At 41.4% G+C, this 21,772-nt stretch overlaps 3 protein-coding genes across 9 annotated transcripts in view; 2 read left to right on the forward strand and 1 right to left on the reverse strand.

The window, feature by feature from the left end:
- Positions 1 to 6,529, forward strand: part of ap3b2 (adaptor related protein complex 3 subunit beta 2) — a gene marked incomplete at both ends in the record, with an annotated part of 57,618 nt that extends 51,089 nt beyond the window's left edge. For 6 of the 7 annotated variants that reach the window (XM_083974143.1, XM_083974137.1, XM_083974138.1 and 3 more), the window contains 2 exons: positions 4,608 to 4,746; positions 6,331 to 6,529. In XM_083974143.1, the coding sequence (XP_083830269.1) occupies positions 4,608 to 4,746; positions 6,331 to 6,529 (338 nt within the window). The remainder of the gene's footprint in view (positions 1 to 4,607; positions 4,747 to 6,330) is intronic. The other variant, XM_083974142.1, reaches the window with a different exon arrangement.
- crabp1a (cellular retinoic acid binding protein 1a) overlaps positions 1 to 21,772 on the forward strand; it is a gene marked incomplete at its 3' end in the record, with an annotated part of 415,466 nt that overhangs the window by 313,802 nt on the left and 79,892 nt on the right. The gene's annotated exons all lie outside the window — the stretch shown is intronic.
- On the reverse strand, positions 11,197 to 21,693 carry sv2 (synaptic vesicle glycoprotein 2). The gene is made up of 13 exons (XM_083974146.1): positions 21,558 to 21,693; positions 20,123 to 20,215; positions 18,273 to 18,434; positions 17,088 to 17,250; positions 16,422 to 16,543; positions 15,556 to 15,719; positions 15,382 to 15,462; positions 15,193 to 15,291; positions 14,872 to 14,960; positions 14,297 to 14,424; positions 13,281 to 13,376; positions 12,948 to 13,107; positions 11,197 to 12,068 (listed from the first exon to the last, which is right to left on the reverse strand). The coding sequence occupies exons 1-13, from the start codon at positions 21,649 to 21,651 to the stop codon at positions 11,885 to 11,887; spliced, it is 1,635 nt and encodes a 544-aa protein (XP_083830272.1). The 5' UTR covers positions 21,652 to 21,693; the 3' UTR covers positions 11,197 to 11,884.

Here is a 21,772-nt window from a genome sequence, read left to right on the forward strand (position 1 = left end):
TTTATTCAGCAGTTTAAAGGCAAAAGGAGGCTGGTTGACATGCACAGTACCATTCTTGACTCCTCTGAGAGCTGTCATCTAGTTGTATCTTACCAGCAGTCATTACAGTGACAGCTTTCTTCTTGAGCAGCGAGAAGTGTTTTAAAGACGTATTCATCCTGAGCCGGAGGGTTTATCTGGGATTTTCAATGTACAATGTGAGAAAAGAGCAACTTCTTTTCCACAGATTATCATTATTTTCTTGCGCAGTCTCCTCACACGTACAACATCCTGACATCACATCAGCATTCATTTTAGGACCGTGTCCTTGTGATGGAAAGTGTCAGCACAAAACAAACAAACCTGTAGTTCGATTCTAAACGATCGCAGCCAGATTTTCTCCGATACAAATGTGACCAAAGTGTTTTGGTAGAGCTTCTGCAGACAGTGTGTAGCAGCATGTTTCTAGTGTCTGGAGTTCATTTTCCATCCTTGACTAACACTGAGCCACTTTTGAGCTCTAACCAACCCATAGTGACTCTTTAAACATGTGTCATATCCACGGTTCCTTCCTCTCCGTACCGTCCTCAATAGAGAAGCTATTACACAATCTAGGTAAGTTGGCTTTGATAGGTTTGTTCTTCCCGGCCGTCTGTGTGCCCACCTGCCTTTTAAGCCAACCTCACACAGACCCCCTCCCCTCCCCTCCCCACCTCCTCCTCCCCTCACCTTCCTCCTCCCCTAACACCTCCCGCTGCCTCCCCTTCCCCCCTCCCCACCCTGCCTTGGTAATCAACACTTAACTGCATTTGCAGGTCTGTAGCTGCAGACAGACTCACCTGTGCTAACCTGCATCTTACAAAGGGCCGCTCACACTCTGCTACACCGGGAATGACTGGAAATGCTCATCCACTGATCCCCGATTCACCCCCCCACCCCCCCACACCCTCCGTTTCACTCGTCTTTGGGCACCCACCATGTGGACTAAACAGTAACATCCAGCTCAGGGCAGCGCTCAGTCATGTGTCCCCATCGTCCATCTCTCTGTCACCTGAGCTTTCAAAGTGCTGAATCCAAAGTACCGCAACATCACAACGCTTTTTTTCTTTTTTGTCTGAATGGTTTGTTGTGTATTCAAACCTCGTAAGCACGGATGGTTTTGTGGTTTGGAGGTCAAATGACACCTAGAAGTGGACGGAAGAACCAGGCTGGACTTGATTGAACCTGCAGTGATTGATTTTTGGGGCAGCAGAAACAAGCTGTGAACACAGAGTGTCAATAGAGATGGATGTAGAATCAGTGACGTCACCCTCAGAGTGAGCTGCTCCACTGTCCCCATCTTCGCAGTGCCTTAAAGGGATATTTCAACATTTGGCAAATTCGCTTACTACCATAATCCCTATAGTTTTAGCAGTAGGTTCATTATCTTTAATTGTCGGTGCAAGCTGTTTTTTGATCGGCGGGGCAGAGACGCGAGCTCAGCTAACTCAACGGAGGCTTATGTACCTGCACATTCACCACGTTATGAAATAATAATGTAACATTATGTGACATTGTGACACATGAAGCAAATATTCAGAACTACTTGCTTTTGAAATCACTCCGCCCAGCAGCCGTGTCTGGAATGTAGATCCGGCTACGCATTTGCCTTGAAAACAACTCTGTCTGGTAACGTTCCGTTATCTCATAGCGTGGTGAATGTGCAGGTCACAACTTGTCCACCAGAGTGTTTTGGAGTTGTAGGATTGTGTACTTGATGAGTTTGATGAGGGAAACGTGGAAGTACCGTGCAGCTTGCGTCTCTTCCCCGCTGATCTAAAAACAGCTTGCACCAACAATTAAAGGTAATGAACCTACTAAAACTATAGGGATTATGGCAATAGGCAAATTTGCCAAGATGTTGAAATATCCCTTTAATCCATGTTAACTTCCAGCTAATTCAAATATGTGCAGAGGTGGGGAGTGAATAGCAAGCAATACTGAACCATCTGTCACTCAAAGTGGCTCTGCCCTAATTTATACATAACTTTACATACACTGGTCAGTCATAACACGATGACCACCTCTGACAGCTTTCCATCAGAAGCAGCATGAACTTGTTCAGCAGTCTGAGCAACAGTATCTGGTCTGTTGGATGGGAGCACACGGGTCAGCCTTCTCTCCCCACATGTATCAATGAGCCTGTGGCCGCTTCACCACTGTTCCTTCCTTGGTCCAACTGTTGATAGATCCTGACCACTGCAGACCGGGAACAGCCCACAAGATGAGAGAGAAATTTAAAGTATTTTTGGGGCTTTTTGCCTTAATTGAAAGGATAGTTGAGAGAGACAGGAAATGGGGAGGCATGAGAGGGGGAATGACATGCAGCAAAGGGCCACCGTGGGAGTGAGCTATACAGTGCCCCAAACACATCAACTTTTTTTTTATGGTTTAATTATTTTATTTTATTCATTTTTGTTGTGCAATACAAGTGACAAACATAAAGCAAACATAAAGACATGGCACAGCACAAGACAAGAAAGACCTGACACTGCAACACAGCAACCAAAAAAGTAAATGAAATGGAAAGAAATTGTGATGAGAGAGAACAAAACAAGAGGAGAGGAGGGAAAAAACATCAGCAGCCAATGGATCAATCAATCAATGTTTCCCTTTCCCTTCATTTCCAAACACATCAACAAAATGTTCACCTGCTGCCTGATATATCCCACCCACTAACACACTAAGGTGTCATGATGAAGTGTTATTCAGTGTTATTCACTTCACCTGTTCTCAGACTGTTAGGCCTGACTTGGTACATTTTAAATCAGTGAGTTAGATAAAGATTCACCCCCAGTGCAGTTGTCATGAAGGAATATTAGCTGTAGTAACCGAACCTCTAGAGAAAACACACTCTAGTGGTCATGAGAGGAACTGCAGATTTTGGAGGTTGGCACTGACATGTCGTCACCTCTTCAGTTGATACGTCAAAACTCCAGTATTTATAGCAACGTTAACAACCAGCAGTTGTGCGTCCGACCACCTGATGAATACAAGTCCAGTGTTTAGTGTCTTCTCTTTGATTTTGCCCCCCCCCCTCCCGAGGGACGTCTCTGACTCTGAATGCTGCACTGCACTCAGCAGCTGCTCTCTCACTGCGTGTGTTGTTTGATGGCGGCCTCCTAGAGCGTATTCACTGAAAACAGCTGCCTGCCACATCACAACCCCGACGACACGACAACAGTGAGACCAGCAGCAGAGCCCCCCCCCCTCACTCTGTCATCTGATGAATTATTGCTGTGAAAATATTGATTGTTGCAGCTTCACTCTTCAGACGTTTTAGTCGTAATGACTATGTTCAAACACCGTTCTGAATTAATTATTGAATGATTGATGCTAATTATTATTTGATTTACTGAATCCAACTCATTTAAGCTCTCACCCTCTATCCATTATAAATCCTTTCAGAGCAGTCTCTCAGTATTTCCTGCTACGTGGCTGCGGTGTGTGAGTTAGGTGTATATGAATGGATGTCTCCACAGACCGTCTACTCAGAGTCTCGTGGTTATTTGCTGCGATTTCATACCATAACCCCCATGAAAGTGAGAAAATAAAAGATTGATCTTTTTTGTTCACTCACTCTGTTTCTCTGCTGCCGCCCCCTCTCTCAGGCACTTCAAGTTGTTTTATCTGAAAACTTTTCAAGAGGCCTTGGTATGAAAAAATAATCCAACAATTCACCAGCAACAAGCAGAATTTTATGTTTTTGCCTCAAAGCCTGAGCTGAAGTCCTCAGATGTCTTGCTCCGTCCAGCAAAGTCCAAAGCCGAAAGAAACACAATATATACGTATAACAATAGAATAACAACAGGAAGTAAAAAACATCATCAAATTAAATCAATATCTGGAGTTTTTGTTGGATCAGTGACTTCAACATTCAGTTTCCTGTCGATGCCTGGTTGTTTCAGCAGCAGATGAACCAATGCTCCACTGTGACATAAAGAAAGTGTGATTGAGACACACTGAAGCACGTTTAACTTGATGTCATTTGACCTGCAAAATCACCAAAGTCAGTGTTTACTGGGAGGCATCCACCTTCATGTTAGAGTGTTACAGTCGTTGTTGGAGAGAAACAGAAAAATACTTTGGTGCAAAATGTGTCCATTTCATCATAGGACAGTGGAACCATGAGGCATTAAACTAGGCTGGAAGTGCACACGTCGGCCTCTTTTGTGCTGCCAATTGACTGATGAAACTGAATCACTCATCACCTGTGTTCAGTGGAAAGCATTCCAGTTTAGATTGAAGCAGCTGATACATTTTGTACTGATGAATCCTCCCAGAGGACTGTAGGAGATGCTTGAGGTGATGCAGACATCACTGTAGCTGTAGGACGCCTATACAGTATCTGAGTGGCATACTGTATATGTCTGTAGCTGGTAGAGAGCCTTACTTCTTATCTACAACAGCACGGTGCTGATACAAGCAGCATCCTGCCCTGTGCTGTTGGATTCATTACAACAGTAATAATAATAATGATGACGATGATGATGATAGTAATGACTGCTTTGCTTCACTGCTTCTGAGCGAGAGAGAGAGAAACCTGATGGCCGTGCTGTTTGACCCGTGCTCTGCTCACACCGCTGCAGGTCAGCTGATGGGGATGAATGAGATCACAGAGAAGCTGACTCTGGACGCACAGTGCCGCAACGAACACGCCATCGTCCAGAGGGTGACCACGGCCGCCAACCTCAGCAGAGTGCCCTGTGGGTCGGACAAGGAGTGCAGGTGAGAGGAAGCAGCACCGTCTGAGGTTCTATACAGTCCTGTGCAAAGGTTTTAGGCACTTCAGATGTTTAGATTCTTATCCATTATGCCAGTGGTGTCTGGGGACCCCAGGGGTCCTGGAGAGGGTTCAAAGGGGTCCCCAACTTTTTCTCGAAACCACTTGTTTCTAGAATTTTAAAAACTTTTTTTTTCAAAAACATTTTTGAGACATCTCACCACTTTTTTCTTGACATTTTAAAAAGTTTTTTAGAGAAATTGTATCATTTTTTTTTTAGTTAGAAATGTTACCAGTTTTTTCTAGAATTTTTACAACTTTTTTGATAAATTTCACTTTCTTTCTTTTTTTTTGGATTGTTTAAACTTTTTTTTAGAGAAATTCTACCAGTTTTTCTAGAATTTGTTTAACTTTCTTTTTGAGAAATGTAACCACTTTTTCCAGAAATGTCACTAATATTTTTCCAAAAATTCAGGCCAATGCCCTAATTTGAATGTAAATTTACTAAGAAAGTAACGTTATTCAGTCTTAGAGCAAATATTTGTGTATTTCTTGTGTTTGTTTAAAAATTTTCTTCAATTGGGGTCCGTGGTCTAATTTGTGTCAAGGGGTCCTCCTAACCCTAACCCTAAGACAACGACCCAAACATTACAGCCTGTGTCAAAAATAACAGTTTGAATTGACAAGAATGCTGGGAGACCACAGAGTCCTCAGTCTGGGATTACATGAAGAGACAGAGGACACTGAGACAGCCTCGATCCACACAAGAACTATGGCAAGTTCTCCTCAAGCACATTTTGAAGTGTCTGGAGGAGAACTGGTGCTGTTTTAGAGAGTTCTTATCTGATTTAAGTTTCTTTTTTTTAAGAGTCTGTTTATTGAATTTTACATATTAGAAAAACAATAGTGTTCTAATTACAGATTACAGATAAATTCAGCATACCCCAGAACAGATACCAACCCCCCACCCCCATCTCTCCGGCACCCAGCCCCAGCAGATGGACGTGTATAGTTAAAAGTAAATGAAAGACAAACAAAAGTAAAGAAAAAAAAATTATGAAGAGAAAAAGTGGGTAAATAAATAAACAAGTGAATAAATTAATGTATGAATAGATAAAAATAAATAAATAACAACAACAGTTGTAATACTCAATAAAATAAAGAAATGAATGAATAGACTAATAAGATCAATAAAGAAGCATAATATCTGAGTTGGCGGGTAGTATTAAATTAAATCAATTAAAAATAAATAATCTGATTTAGGTTTCTATGTAAATATAATTTGTATAGAAATTCTAATAGTTGTGTGTGTTCAATGTGGTGCCCTCATGGTCAGGTTGTAGATGAGTTTTATCAGGGCTGTCTAGTTGAAGTTGTACTGCCCTCATGTGGCTCATCACTGCAGTTGTTCCACACATGGGGAAGCACATTGTAATGACCAAGTTGTGTCTTACAGTTTACACTAACCAAGACAGATGACATAGTATGTGACAGGACTGATGTGTAACTCCTCCTGACTGACGTGTGTGTGTCCCTCCTTTATTCTGTGGCTTCGTCTTTACTTCTGATCTTTGCTGCTTTGACCTCAGTCCTCCTGTCCGTCCTCCTCCTCCTCCTCCTCCTCATCCTGTCCACAGGTTCGCCGGCCGGACGGTGACCAGCGGCAGCTTGGTGTTGGTCACCGTGGCGTCCAAGGAGGAAGGAGCCGCCCAGTTGACGGTCAACTGCGAGAAGATGGTGATCGGCACCATGCTGGTGAAAGACATCCTCCTGGCGTTGACGCAGTGACCGACCGACCGACCGGTGTGTGTGTGTCTGTGCTCCGCCTTCACCCCCCCCGGCTCCACCCACCTCACATATCGTCCAGCGCTCGTCACACGTGTAGCATCTCCTCCGTTCTCCTGTCAGCTGTGTCAGGACGCTCCCAGAATGTTTAGCTCTGGTATATTGTTTGGATGAAGAGCTCCCTCCTCTACTTTTAGAAACGACTGAATGCTGAAGGCTGTTTGAGGTAACCATGACAATCAGACCTGACCTCACTCTCTTTCTCTTAATTTCATTATCCACAAATACTGACTTTGCAACAGCTTCCCTCCTTCAGGAACCAGCTGGATTTAGTTAACTTAGTCTAAATTGAAATTCACGTTAGAGTAGGAGAAATATACTACAATGAATATACAGTACAGTATAGTGTTCAGGCTGAGGGTTTGTGTTTTAGCCTCAGAAACAGCAGCTTGAGGACCAGGTGATGTTTGTTTCAGCTGCATCCCGTGGCCTTCCTCAGTGGCTGGAGTCACAGACTGAACTGTCAATTTATTTGTGAAGCTTCTTTCAACAACAGCTCAGAGAACAGAGAGAGGAAGGCATGTACTTGTACAATAGTAATAAGGATAAGGAAAGATAAAGGAAGGACACTATAACACTGGATGTCCCTGATGGTAAAGGGATATTGCAACATTTTGGCAAACTGGCCCATTGCCATAATCCTTATAGATTTAGCAGTAGGTTCGTTACCTTTAATTGTCAGTGCAAGCTGCTTTTCGATCGGTGGGGCAGAGACGCGAACTGTTACCGGAGGTATACGGTATTTCCGCCTTTCCCTCATCAAACTCATCAAATACACAATCCAACAACTCCAAAACATTTTGGTGGACAAGTTGTGACCTGCACATTCACCACGCTATGAGATAATAACGGAACGTTACAAGACAGAGTTGTTTTCGAGGCAAATGCGTAACTGGAACTACATTTCAGACAAGGCTGCTCAGCAGAGTGACTTCAAAAGGAAGTAGTTCCGAGTATTTGCTTCATGTGTCGTAATGTTACATAATTATACGTGATTATATCATAGTGTGGTGAATGTGCAGGTCACAACTTGTCCACCAGAGCGTTTTGGAGTTGTTGGATTGTGTATTTGATGAGTTTGATGAGGGAAAGGCAAAGTACCATTCACCTCCGTTGCGATTGCTCGTGTCTCTGCTCCGCCAATCTAAAAACAGCTTGCACCGACAAGGTAATGAACCTACTCCTAAGAGAGATAGGGATTATGGCAATAGGCAAATTTGCCAAAATGTTGAACTATCCCTTTAAGTTGAAAGCCTTGAATGATACCTTGTGCATAAGAAGTGAACGCTGCTTCTCTATGATCAGTCCAGTCTCTGGGGACAGTAAGAAGACCTGAGACGTGTGGACAGGTGGTTGAAACAGACAACATCAGCTGTTTTCTCTGAATATCAATGCGGGAACTGCACCAACCGACAGGAAGTGAAATTCACATCAAATGTACGATCAACACGAGAACATCTGGGCCAACTCCAGCTGCTGAGGAACCAAGACGTGATGTAACATGTTGAAATGCACAGCAAAGATCAGATGTAGGATCTGTTTCAGTTCATCTCAGGATATACAGATTAAAACAAAGCAGTAAACTACAGCTGGATTATCAGATCATGTCCAACTCAGAGGAAATACATTTAAAAAAAAAAAAAGATCAGGTTTCACACATAAATTTCAGGTTTCCCTCTCTAGAGATTATTTACAGTAGAAATAAAAAGTACGTTTTTGTTATGGACACACAAACCCCATCACGCAATTTTTAATTTGCTGCTTGTAGTTAGCAGCTATTTCACAATGTAGATATTCTAGGTATTAGAAAATGTAGTGTAGGTCTAAATCCCCCGACAACAGGAAGAACACACAGTCTGTACGATCTGTTCATCAATATTCATCAGTCCTGACTCGAATGTAGCACGAAGGCTCCAGGACACAGCAGCTCCCTACAGATGGATCCATCAGCCACGGTGTCAGTGATGTTGTTGGTCAGTAAGTCAACAATCCTGGACATTCACTCTGTGATCGAAGCATAGTGCTCATGTTCATTACAGTGAGTGGGGCATGTAGAAAACCTGAAGATGTATAAATGTTATCGCAACATGTAATACAGTACTACTGTAAGGTGTGGAGTGTGTGTGTGTGTGTGTGAGTGTGTGTGTGTTTGTGGGTGTGATGATACTGAATATTGACCCGGCAAATATTAACTAGATGTTTTCCAAAAAAATGACTCATGTAACACTTAATTTGAAATCATCATGAAGCACATTATAGGTCTACTCGACAGTGAACATACAGTGTTGCTACTACACAACAGGCTCTTTGTCAGTTTCTCACAGATCTGAAAATGTGACAGTAGAACTGTTGTAACTACAGTAACTGAAACTATTTTATTTGACAAGTGTCTAAATTGTAGCTTTTCATTTGGCCTTTATTTTCTCTTCTATAAGTGATGCAGCATTTGGGCCAAAAATGGTCCTTCTCAGTTTCACTGTAATATCACAGAAACTGGAAACATAAGCTGAAACCAGATGATTTTTTTTTTGTATGTTTGCTTTACTGCTGCTTGATTCTTAAAATAGCTGCTGATTGATTTTCTGTCGATTGACTAATTGTTTCAGCTCTACCAAATTCACCGTAAGGATAAGCTTTAAGAATCTGAATGGAATAATTTGACTTTTTTTTGTCTGAAATACACTGATTTGCCTTCTTGCTGAACCCCCTGCTGTAGACATGCTCACTGTAGCTACTAGATAGCCTCCGTTTAGTCCATCTCTTCAATAAAATAGCATTGGTAAAACAGGATCAGTACAAATACTTTAACTTCGTGCACGTATGATAATCTCATCTGTCCGCTGACACTGTTTTCATGCCTTTTATTTACATTTTGATATCGGGTATGTTGCTTTTTTTCTTCTTCTCATGGATCATGTGTCCAGTTTGTGCACATGTTTTCTTATCTCGAACACATTCTCTGTGTTTTTATTTATTTATTTATTTATTGTTGGTTTGCGGTCCAGTCAAACATGAAGTTTTGTCATACTGTAGAGAGTTGAGACTTTTTTCCTACATGTTGTCCTGTTTACACTGAACCCAGTCAGACCTGACGTCTCCAGTCGCTGCAGCTCAGTCATTATGAAGAATGTAGGATGCAAGAAATGTTACGGTAGAAATGCGATGTTATAAAACAGCTGGATGATGTTGAACCGTTCTCCAGATCGTCACTCATGTCTGGCCTTTTTTTTGTTTTATCTGCATTGGCTTCCAAATATCCAGAGTACAGTTTATCAAACCCTGTGTGTGGTTGTGAAATGTGGTTCTGAAGTATTACAAGTTTATTTATTATACAAATAAAAAATATGGATTCAACGCTTGTGTGTTTTGTCCTGCAGTAAAACATATAGAGTTCAGAGAGGTGGTGGTCTGAGGAATGAATGGAAACAAACCAAATACATCTACTCAATGCTCAGAGTTTCCATGTAATGCTCCTGTAAACTCACAGTATTTTCACTGCATTTCAGAGGGAAATATTGTACTTTTCCCTGCTGGTTGGTTATTTTAAGAGTTATATTTTACATTAAAAAGGGACACACAAGTTCACAGAATACCGTCATGGTTAAAAACATATTCTCTAATCCACTCAGACTGATCTGTGTAGATCAGTGGTCACCAACTTAATTTGTTAAAGGGCCAGAATTTGTCTCAACAGACACTTGGAGAAATTAAATCCACATTTTGGCTTGATAGTTTAGTTTTTGATATTTATTGTGGTGATATTTTAATTTCATATTCAGTTTACAAAACTGAAGGCATCTTTTGTCAGTCAGGCTCCTATCACCTGTACCACAGTCAGCCACCAGGAGTGATAGAGATAGTTTGACTCCATATTGGTGGTGTCGTGCCCATCACTGGCTTCAACATGAGGTTATGGACAAAAAAATGGAAATAATCAAGTTCATCAGAGGAGAGTATGCAGAATGAATCGCCTATTCAGCAAATCTATCTAAACAGCTCAAGCTACTCATGACCTGTATGATAAAGTTATTCCAATCTCTGTCGTTTTTTTGTTTTTCAGTAGCAGAGACCACATGATTTTTACTTTTTGATCCTCACTTTGGAATTCAGTCACGGGCTGGATTTGCCCTGCAGGCTATCAGTTAATGATCCCTGGTGTAGATGGTTTTGAGGCCTGTAGAGGTCGAGTCGTCCACTGTTTCACAACCAAAGGAAAGACAAGACAGAAACTCAACAGAGTCAGTCTAAATGTGTTGTTTCTCTTCATCATGTGACAGCCCCACAGACTCCTCAGCTGGTTACCAGAGTTACTAATCTAATCTAACTCCAGTTTGACTGACTGCACAGACGTTCATGCACCACTGCATCAGAAGGAACGAGTTGTTTTACTATGAGGCTTGAAGTAATTTGCCTCATTAGGTTTTTGAATGCTGGGCTTCACTTGTATTTTTTACACTGTTGGCCCTTTCACTAAAGTAAGAGGATGTGGATACAAGACAAGCAGAGGTGATCCGACATCAAAACAGACACTGAGGTGAACAACATGAACAAAACTTAAGTTTATTTTCTAGTGTTTTCAAGTGTTTCAGTAGTAACAAAGTAATTTGAAAATCACTGATAGGAATAAATGTGGATGATAAGGCTGATGAAAACATTTCCTTAGATCAGACATCTTTGGTTTAGCACTGGAATGATGAACTGGTTTGGTCCAGTGATGGATTTGGTACTTTTGACACTTCTGCAGTGAAATGATTCTCAATCTACTGTTTGCATAGATCAACAACTGAGTTTAGAAAAAAACACAAAAAGCACTTTTAACAAAAAACTTATCCTGGAATCTGTTTAGTTTGTTTTACACCGAAAACTCTAAAGTACAGGTACAAGCCTGAAGCATCCTCACAGAGTCTTACAGTTAAAGGTCTAAACTAATCCGACCAATCAGATTCGACTTTCTATAAAGTGTGTAAACCAACTTTTTCAAGCGGAGCCTGATTCACATCTGTTGAGTTAAATCCTCACAAGCTCCCCAGCCCAGACTGTAGTAAAACTACATTTCTTCTCCTTGTTCACTTTAAATAATAATTCTTGGAAGGTGGAGAGAGGCTGCCGTCCTCTCACAGTTGTTCTTTTTGTTGGCATCTTAAACCAGGCACCTTTAACAGAGGCAGAAGGCACAGCATCCAGACATCCTCTGGGAGCAGACACAGATATATACAGATACAGAAATCCTCTAGTCTCCTTCCTGAAGGACAGTCAGAGGATGTGTGCTAATAATTTATTCATGTGAGACGTGGGTGATCAGGTGAGCTCGGTCTGCCTGGTCTGTGGGAGCAGCAGAGCCACCAGTCCTCCGGTCAGCAGCAGAGCAGACACCATCAGGACCGGGACCGCACAGCTCGTGTCCACCAGCTTCCCAAAGACTATGTTACCCATGATGGCTGCCACGCGGCCCACGCCTGTGAAGAAACCAAGCGCAGAGGAGCTGAGGGAAAGAAAGAAAGAAAGAAAGAAAGAAAGAAAGAAAGAAAGAAAGAAAGAAAGAAAGACACATTAGATGAGGATGCAAGCTACTTCAACATTTCTACTTTCTGTTTGTGTCAGCGTCTGCAGTGGTTTTGTCTCATTTTTAATATTGTGCAAAACTGAGTAGCAGAAGCTTCTTGTTCTGGCAGAATGAAAGTGATAGATGAGAAAGATGAAAAGAGAAATAAGGCAAAAATAAATCATCAGCACAAACTAAATGATGGTCAGTAGAAGTCTGAAACTCTGAAACCTTGAGAACATTAAACAACAAAAAAAAGTAAATGTCCTGCAGAGACAGACTGTCTAAGTCACCAATACTCCCCAAAACCCTTTTGGCCCTTTTCCACATGAAATCTTAAAGGGATATTTCAACATTCTGGAAAATTCACTTATTCACTTATGACCTGCACATTCACCACGCTATGAAATATTAACGTATAATTACTACAACTACTTTCGCTTTTGAAAATATACTTTAAAAAAACAACAAAAAAAAGTTCTATATTCATACGTTATTTTTTCATAGCGTGGTTGTGTATTTGATGAGGTTGATGAGAGAAAGGCGGGAATACTGTGCGCTGTGTAGAGCTCACGTCTCTGCCCCACTGATCTAAAAACAGCTTGCACCAGCAATGAAAAGTAATGAACCTACCCCTAAGACGATTATATAGTATAGAGATTATGGCAAAAGGCGAATTTGCCTAAATGTTGAACTATCCCTTTAAGGTCTGACTTTATAAAGTGCTGAAACACATGTTTCTATCTGTTTGCTTTCAGTCTTCATCTACACTGGTACATTTCAGCTGCATCCACCTTGTTGACATTTTTAAGGACGTACCGTAGCTGCGTCGGGTAAAACTCTGTCCCCAGCACATCCAGGGAGTTCCAGGCGATCACAGACACACCACTGAAGACACAGGACAGGGCCAGACTCTGGGCTTTGGTTTGGACAATGTAGATGAAGAAGACGCTCACACTGGACACCACCAGGCTGAGAGCTGGACACACAAAGAGTTCAGATCAGAGTGTAGCCACAAGTTCAGTAATATGAGTTAGGAAGGGAGCTTTTTCAAAGCATGTAACTGAACACTGAGTCTGGAGAGAGTGATGCAAAAGTTTGTTTGAGACAGACACTGACTCACAACATGACTCATTCTCCAAACACACTCACAGAGCAGAGCCTTCCCTCCTGAGCTGTCCATCCACAGGATGGTGAAGATGTTCCCAGGAAGGTTTGAAGCAGCGATGGCGAAGCCCTCCATGTAAACTGTGAGGAGAGAAGGAGAGAAGGGGTGGATTCAACCGGAAATGACCTGACACACAGGCAGGCTGGAGGAAACATGGTCACAGTCTTCACTTCACACTCCACTGAGCCGCAGCACTGAATAGTGACCAGAGGTGGTTTAAAGGGATAGTTCAACATTTTTAGTTTGTTACCTTTTCCTTACCAATTGTTGGTGCAAGCTGTTTTTAGAACGACGGAGAAGATCCACGAGCTGCTCAGAGCTACGCTACGGAGGCTAATGGGATTTCTTAACTGGAATAAATACCCAAACTAAAAACTATGAAATGCAACCTGAAAAACAGCTTAAAGGGATAGTTCAACATTATTGTAAATTGGCCCAATGCCATGAGTTTGATGAAGGAAACCAAAAAATCCCATTAGCCTCCGTAGCTCTGAGCAGCTCACAGCTCTGCTCCGCCATTCTAAAAATAGCTTGCACCGACAATTAAAGATAACGAACCTACTCCTTTTATTATGGCAATGGGCCAATTTGCCAAAATGTTGAACTATCCCTTTAACAGAACATCATGTTGTCACGGTGAAGTTGGATATGAAACATCATGACTTTGTGTTATCTTTATTGAGATTTGAGTTAAGCTGTGTTATAATTAGTGTTTGAATTCTTGAGTTATGGGCAAAAAGGTGTTTTTTTGAGGTCACATTGACCTGATTGCTTTAGTCGTTTGCAGTAACACTATAATAGTTAATATAATTAAACGAGAGGAATTTTGACCTATGATTGAGTTTAAACTTCACCTTGAATTCTGTCTTTTTTCCTGTGGCTGATGTTCACATGTGAGCTTCATGTTCTGTTGTGTGTTCTCTGACTGGGAGACGAGAGCTGACGACAGGATAAATTCCCTGTTCTAAACACACACACACACACACACACACACACACACCTGCTGTCTTGACTGGGTAGCAGCTCTGGTTGCGACGTGGTGAGACGAGGGACATGTTGGCGCAGGGAGAACCTCCCTCCTCCACTCTTGCAAACAGCTCGGGGAACCACATCCACAGCCCGTAGTAACTACAGACATACATGACAGAAAGTGTTAAAGAAGACATCCCATCTATAAATGAATGGTATGATATCATTTACAATGTTTACAATGTATCTGTAATGGAAATAATCACTTTTTCAGTGAGTCTTCAGCAATCTAAATTCAAAGATATCTGGAAGCAATGGAAAAGGTAGATTTCCCTGAAACACACTTCTTTTGTTTAAGTTTTTTTTCTTTCTATATCAAGATGTACTTGGTTAATTATTTATTTTATAGTATCAAACATCCCATGTTTATGTGTTAAACTTATTTTATAAAATGCATTGTAAAAGGAAAAGAAAAAAAAAATCCCCCAAAAATGTTTGTTGCCGCTCAGATTTGAGTTGAACGTAGTCATCACAGTCCTCCACTTTCACTACAGACGTGGCTGTATCTATGTGGGCACAGACAGACAGACCAATAGGATTCCTCACCCAAAGGAGATGCAGTAGAAGATGATGAGCAGAGGGAAGCTCCTGGATTTGAGAGGACCCTGGAACATCTGTTTAATGGGCACCAGGCTCTGCAGGTGAAACCAAAGACATGAAGAGACTCAGACTAAGAAGGAAATAGTTACATCAGCACTAATCACTGACAAACAAAAATGAATAACCTTTGTTTTTAGTTTCAAAATGAGGTCACAGAACCAGTGCTGTTCAGATTAAGTATGAACTAACTTCACCACTAAATTCTGAATAATTAGGGTGGAAAATAAAGTGCGTGTTTGCATTCTAAGTCAAGTGTGATGATATTACCTTTTTTAAAGCACTGACAAGCTGCTCTCTCCTTGAAGTACAGGTCTTGGTCTCCTCCAGTTCTCCTCTGTGCTTGGAGCTGGTACACAGAGCAAAGTTCTGCAGAAGAAGGGTTAGATCAGAGCTGTCAGCCTGTTGAACCTGTGCACCACACTGTTAATACACATAAGAGTATTTCATATTCCATACTGGCAAAGTCTTTCCTTGTCCCCTCATGTTCAGATCAAACATCAGTCTGAAGACGTGGATGGCCTCTTTTTCCCGAGCGGCCTGCAGCAGAGACAGGACAAAGATCTCAAAGACACATGAGGACAGAGAACATGCTGCTAACACACACACACACACACACACTGGATACTGTACCTCCATGAGGAACTTGGGGCTCTCGGGCATGAAGAGCTTGAAGATGAGAGCTGAGGAGAGGCTGGGGACGGAGCAGAGAACCACGAACAGTCTCCAGCTCTGGAAGTCCAGGGGTCCCAGGTAAAAGTGAGCCCACGTCCTGGGGATCACCAGCCAGGCCAGACCTGAGACAGAACCACAGTCACTCACCACCGACCAGAGGACACTGCAGTCTGTCCATTCACAACTCTGTCTGTCCATTCTCCCTTTCATCATATCTAAACTCTTACACTTTATTGTTATTCAATCAATTTAACATAATATGATAATATATCACATTATTACTTGCTTAGTTAGAGAGGTTTTCCAAAATATCAGTGGTGGCAGCATGAACTATTTGTACAATTCATGTAGAAATTATTACTTTTCAATAAAGCAAGGTCTTTACAAGTCAAATATACAAAACGTCCAAATAAATCAACGTAAAAAGTAAAGTTTTCTCCTCTTCTCTTCTGGAGGAAGTGTGTGTATAGTTCAATGGAGAGTGAATGCCTGTCTCCGATAAGTTTCTTAACTAGATTTTAGATTTAATTTATCATGTCTCTTTCTTCTATTATTCTATCTCTTTTTATTGTGTAGTGGTGTGGCCTCGAGTCAGAATTTCATTCTTTCATGTCTGCATGTTTGAATGACAATAAAGTACCTTGAACCTTGAACCTAAAACACACACAATGAATGTGTCTGAAGAGGCAAGGCAATTTAAATAGGTGACATGTTGAGTTTTAGTTTCAATGGGATGTATTCAGTTGCTAAAAAAAACAACCTTTCATAACTTTTATGCCTTTGTCTTTGTTTTGATAACTGATGTATCCTGTATCTCCTCCTACCTGCAGCCAGGATGTTTCCTGCCATCCAGAAAGTGGCCAGAGCGCTGATCATCCTCCCTCTCTTCAGTCGGGGCATAAACTCTGAGAAGTAGGAGAAGATGACGGGGATGGAGCCGCCCACCCTGCAGACGGAGAACACATCCACATTTACTCTTCAACCTTCATGTTAGAAATCCAGCTGAGCTAAAACTGAATGATTTTGGAGGTATATTCTGTCATTAGGAACAGTTATTCAGCACTGGTTGATTTACAGTACCAAAGGCAAGGTAAATAGATACTAACAACTTATTTGTTTGTCTTGTTGTGTTTTTCCACTCTTTGATCAAATCCTTTAAGATTATTCTGATATTATTTTGAGAAATTAAACATTTCAATGACTTTTCAGGCAAAAGAGTCAAACATGAAAGTTTTACTGAGCTGTTTGAATAAAACAAGAAATTTGAAGGCATCATGGATTCCAGTAAATTGATAGAACTATTAATTAAGATGATAATTATGAAATCAATATTGAAGATTATTGTTAGCTGCAGCCCCAATTCACCCAAACCTCTGTGGTTCTGTTCTGTTCTTTTAGTCAAGGGTAGAAATGAGCTGTTGTTTGCAGGACGGCCTCTGTAGCTACAGACGTGGTCCGCTGTGTGCCAGTCAGTTACATCATGTGCTCACCCAATGCCACTGATGAACCGCAGCAGCAGGAAGAGCCAGAACCTCGGAGCAACGCTGGCCAGAGCTCCAAACACCCCGTTCACCGTCAGGGACACGACTAGGACGCGCTGGCGGCCCCTCCGGTCGGCCAGGTACCCCCACATGTAGCCGCCCACCATCATTCCTGGAAAGCACAAACCAAAACAATGAGAGAAGACAAAACAGGCAAATCTGACTGACAGAAGCTCAGAGCTGTTGAATTAGACTCTTTTATGTTATCCAAACTGATAAAATTCACATTTCACTGATGATGGACTTTTCTTCTAACATTTTAATTCTTTACTGACATTTTTAAAGTCATTTGATCCCCATTAATATGTATTAATTAATTTACTTCTTTTTGAATTTTGAATACTGTGTCTGTTTATTAGTTTAAAGGGATAGTTCAACATTTTGGCAAATTGGCCCATTGCCATAATCCCAATATAGTTTTAGGAGTAGTTTAAAGCTACCTTTAATTGTCGGTGCAAGCTATTTTTAGAACGGCGGAGCAGAGCCGTGAGCTGCTCAGCAAACACAATGGAGGCAAACTGTACTTTCGCCTTTCCCTCATCAAACTCAAGAAATACACAATCCAACAACTCCAAAACGCTCTGATGGACAAGCTGTGACCTGCACATTCGCCACGCTATGAGATAATAATGGAACATTATGAGACAGAGTTGTTCTCTTTCCTTGTCCCCTCATGTTCACCGTAGCATAGCTCTGAGCAGCTCACGGCTCTGCTCCGCCGTTCTAAAAATAGCTAACAAACCTACTCCTAAAACTATAGGGATTATGGCAATGGGCCAATTTGCCAAAATGTTTAACTATCCCTTTAAGCTGCTTTTCAGGTTGCATTTCATAGTTTGAGTCTTTCCAGATTTTAGTTTGGGTATTTATTCCAGTTAATTCTGGTACAGCTGATCATCAGCAGCCAGGTCATGAAATGTAATAAGATGTCAAATCCAGGAATTTCTGTGATCTAGATTGTATCTCTGTGTGTGCCACTGCTCTCAACATTGTTCTCATTTACTGAGATATATAAGATGAGGAAGCATGAGAAAGAGGCCATTGTCCACACGTTGCTGCTCTGGTTTTTCTGTTATTGACCTAACAGGTGTAGTGCACATGCTCAGGTGAGATAACCGGTTTATTGTTATTCACCCAGGAAGATGCTGGCAGTCAGCAGGCCCATGTCTGAGGAGCTCAGCAGCAGATCACAGCGCGCCGTCGGCAGCAGGAAAGACACGCAGAGAATCTCCACAGCATCGCTGGCGTTGGCCCAACCACACACCACCAACAGCAGCCAGTGAAATAATCCAAAACCTGAGCAGAGGCAGAACAAAGAGCAAAGAAGAAAAAAGAAGGAAGTTATTAGATAAAAGCATAAAGTCAACAGTAACATAATCCAGCTGCCCTGCCCAGTGTGATTAACTGACACCTCGCTGTCACACAGCAACGTATCAAACTGCATTTATAATACTTCACTTTTCACTTTTACTTCCATGTGTTGGTCTAATAACAACACTGTCACTGTAAGATGCTGACTTCTCACTATGATCCAGTTACAAACTGTTAACGGTTAGGAAACACCTCAGTCCCATCGACTGTGGGCTGATGCTGGTGAGCGTTTTAGAACTGTTAACCTTCAACCACATTGGATGTTAAAGGGATATTCCGGCGTAAATTTAACCCATGGTCCAACGCACCGTGACACTGAGTTAGACCCCCCCTTGAGAGATGAAGTCTGCTAACCGCTAGCTTCTCTAGTTGTAGCAACTTTAGCAAGTCTATTTCTCCACGCGCAAACCGTGATCAAAAAGCCACTCATAGTCACAAATAATGCTCAGAACAGCACCAAATGTCTTCAACAGCACAAGCACATAATACGAGGCATCAAACATCTGTTAGCTTTGCCTGGTTTCTATTGAAAAGAGACCAAAACAACTCACCCACTCTCCTCCAGTTATACGTTATGCAGCAACTCGTTATTCCTCGTATTATAAGCTGGGACCCTGTTTGTACTGTTGAAGACGTTTGGTGCTGTTCTGAGCATTATTTGTGACTATGAGTGGCTTTTTGATCACAGTTTGCATGTGGAGAAATAGACTTGCTAAAGTTGCTACAACTAGAGAAGCTAGTGGTTAGCAGACTTCATCTCTCGAGGGGGGGTCTAACTCGGTGTCACGGTGCGTTGGACCATGGGTTAAATTTACGCCGGAATATCCCTTTAAATGAAAATGGCAGAAACAGAGACTTTCCAAGCTCATTACAAAGTTAAAAGTCTGATTTAGTTAATAATAATCAGTGGAAGTGCATGAAAAAAAAAAAAAAAATTTATGTTTAATAAGCAATTTGAACACCTTTCCCTTTAACTTTCCTTTTTTTCTGTTGGATAATGCCAACAAAAATATAATCAATACATTAGCAATTTTTTTTCCTATTTCAGTCACTTCAGTTAAAACCATGTCCAGCTGGGATGAAAAATGCCTTTTTGACCATGTCAGATGACTCCTCTGGTCATACTGTGAACCTGCTGAACAGATCTTTGTATAGCTGCTGCTTGTCTTTGCTTTCAGGGCAGACGACATTATGTGAAAGCCCTGGAAGCACTGAGACAACGTGCCTCAGAGTGATGTTTTTGTAACTATAACAGCTAGCTTTAGTGCAGGACTTTGCAAATTAATATCATTTAACATGTTTAGCAAAGCTTTAAAACTGTAGTGAGGACAATTTTCCTATTATCAACCCTAAAAATAAATAAAAAACAATATTATTTTTAGGGTTGAAAATAGAAAAATTGTCCTCACTACAGTTCTAACTCATACCACATGTAAAGAGTGAAGTAGCTTTGGAGCAGTGAGTGACACTGTTGGATTTTCTACGTAAGTCCCTCTGGTGTGGGGGACGTGACCAGTGTGACGACTCACCTGTGGGACAGGATGTCCCAGTCTCCCCTATTCTCACCACTGGGTCATGTCCTTCTATATCTCTGAATCTTAACGCTGGTTTACCTGCTTCCTCCACCGCTTCCTCGTATGTGAGTCCTCTCTGTGCACTCGCTCCGGATTCACGTCTGACATGTGATGTGCTCCTGTCAAAAATTTCTGCAAAAAAACACACAAGCAAATCTGTAGAAAACACACTTGAGACACTGTCACCTGTCACTAACTTCACTCTGCTGACAGACGCGATGCAAACTGACTTGGCAGGTGAGAGCATCTTATACACTGTTACTATGACTACATTACTACTTGACCACCATGCTGGTTAAAGCAGTGATAACATCCCTCTAGTCCCCTCAGTGGGCACATGTTGAAGAAACTGTAGCTGTAGATCACAGTTATGGCTTTTAGGATAATTTCATTGATACACATGAGAGGCTGCCTGTCCAACAACCAGTGCATTGACTAACATTGGCCACTGTAAAGTGACTCTAAATTGTAATGCTCATTATTGCTAAGTTTTGTACAATTATTAATGATCATTTTGAGAAACAATACATCTTTCTCAAAATGATCAGAAATAATTGTACAATAGACTTAGTTAATATACACTGCCAGTCAAAATGTTTTTTTTGGGGGGGAAAATCCACTACTTTCTACATTGTAGATTCAAACTGAAGACATCAAAAACTATGAAGACACATGGAATTATGTAGTAAACAAAAAAATGTTAAACAAAGCAGAATATGTTTTATATTTTAGATTTGTTTAAGTTGTCATATTTCGATATATTTCATATTTGATGGCAGCTTTTTGCAGACTCTTGACCTTCTGTCATCATCTTCATGTGGTCGTCACATACAAAAAAGAAATCTTGGGGAGTTATATGGTTGAGGAGGAGTTTGATTTTGTTTGTTTGTTAAATTATTAATTATTTTATAATTATTAATTAGATGGATGTGTATAATTTGGGTTGTAAATAAATTGGGGATAGTTGTTTGTATGTTTAATTTGGTTGTAAATTGATTTATGAAGCTTTTTCATTTATTAATAGATAAAGGGGTAGCGTCCTGCTCCTTTTCGGACACTGTCAATCAATCAAACAATTATTCACAAGGAGTGGTTTTCTTGAAGGAGTTCCCAGAGGTGCTGAGCACTTGTTGGCTGTTTTTGCCTTCAGCATCTGAGTCAGTTGACAGATAACACTTTGCTTTCAAGTAACATTACAACATAATAATGCGTTCCTTAAAAGTTTAGATGTTTTCAGTATGAATCTACAATGTAGAAAATGACAAAAATAAAGAAAAAACACTGCTACTTTGCAGCAGTGATGCACCAGGCAACAACAGAAACGGTACTTTTGATACTTTAATGCACATTGCTGGAAATGAATGCCATTTCTAAAGTTTGTGGTATTTTTCAGCTACGTAAAACATCTGACTTCATTCTCCCTGCAGTGTTTAAAGCTCAGTTAATGTTGTGGTAGTGCTACAACAACTCTCACCTTCCTCCGAGTCTGGCTCGTCCTGCTCCAGGTGATTCCCGGTGAGCAGCGGCCGCCGAGCCTCCACATCCCCGGAGCGACTGTGACGGGACATGTCCCCTCCGGTCGGATGTCTCTAATATGGTCGTGTGTGGCGATTAGCTAACTTGAGCCGCTGCCCGGTCCTTCGCTCATTTACCGCTGGCACCGCTGCATTTGTCCCATGACTGACTGAG

The sequence above is a fragment of the Trachurus trachurus genome (genome assembly GCF_905171665.1).
Source record: "Trachurus trachurus genome assembly, chromosome: 6".
Lineage (NCBI taxonomy): Eukaryota > Metazoa > Chordata > Actinopteri > Carangiformes > Carangidae > Trachurus > Trachurus trachurus.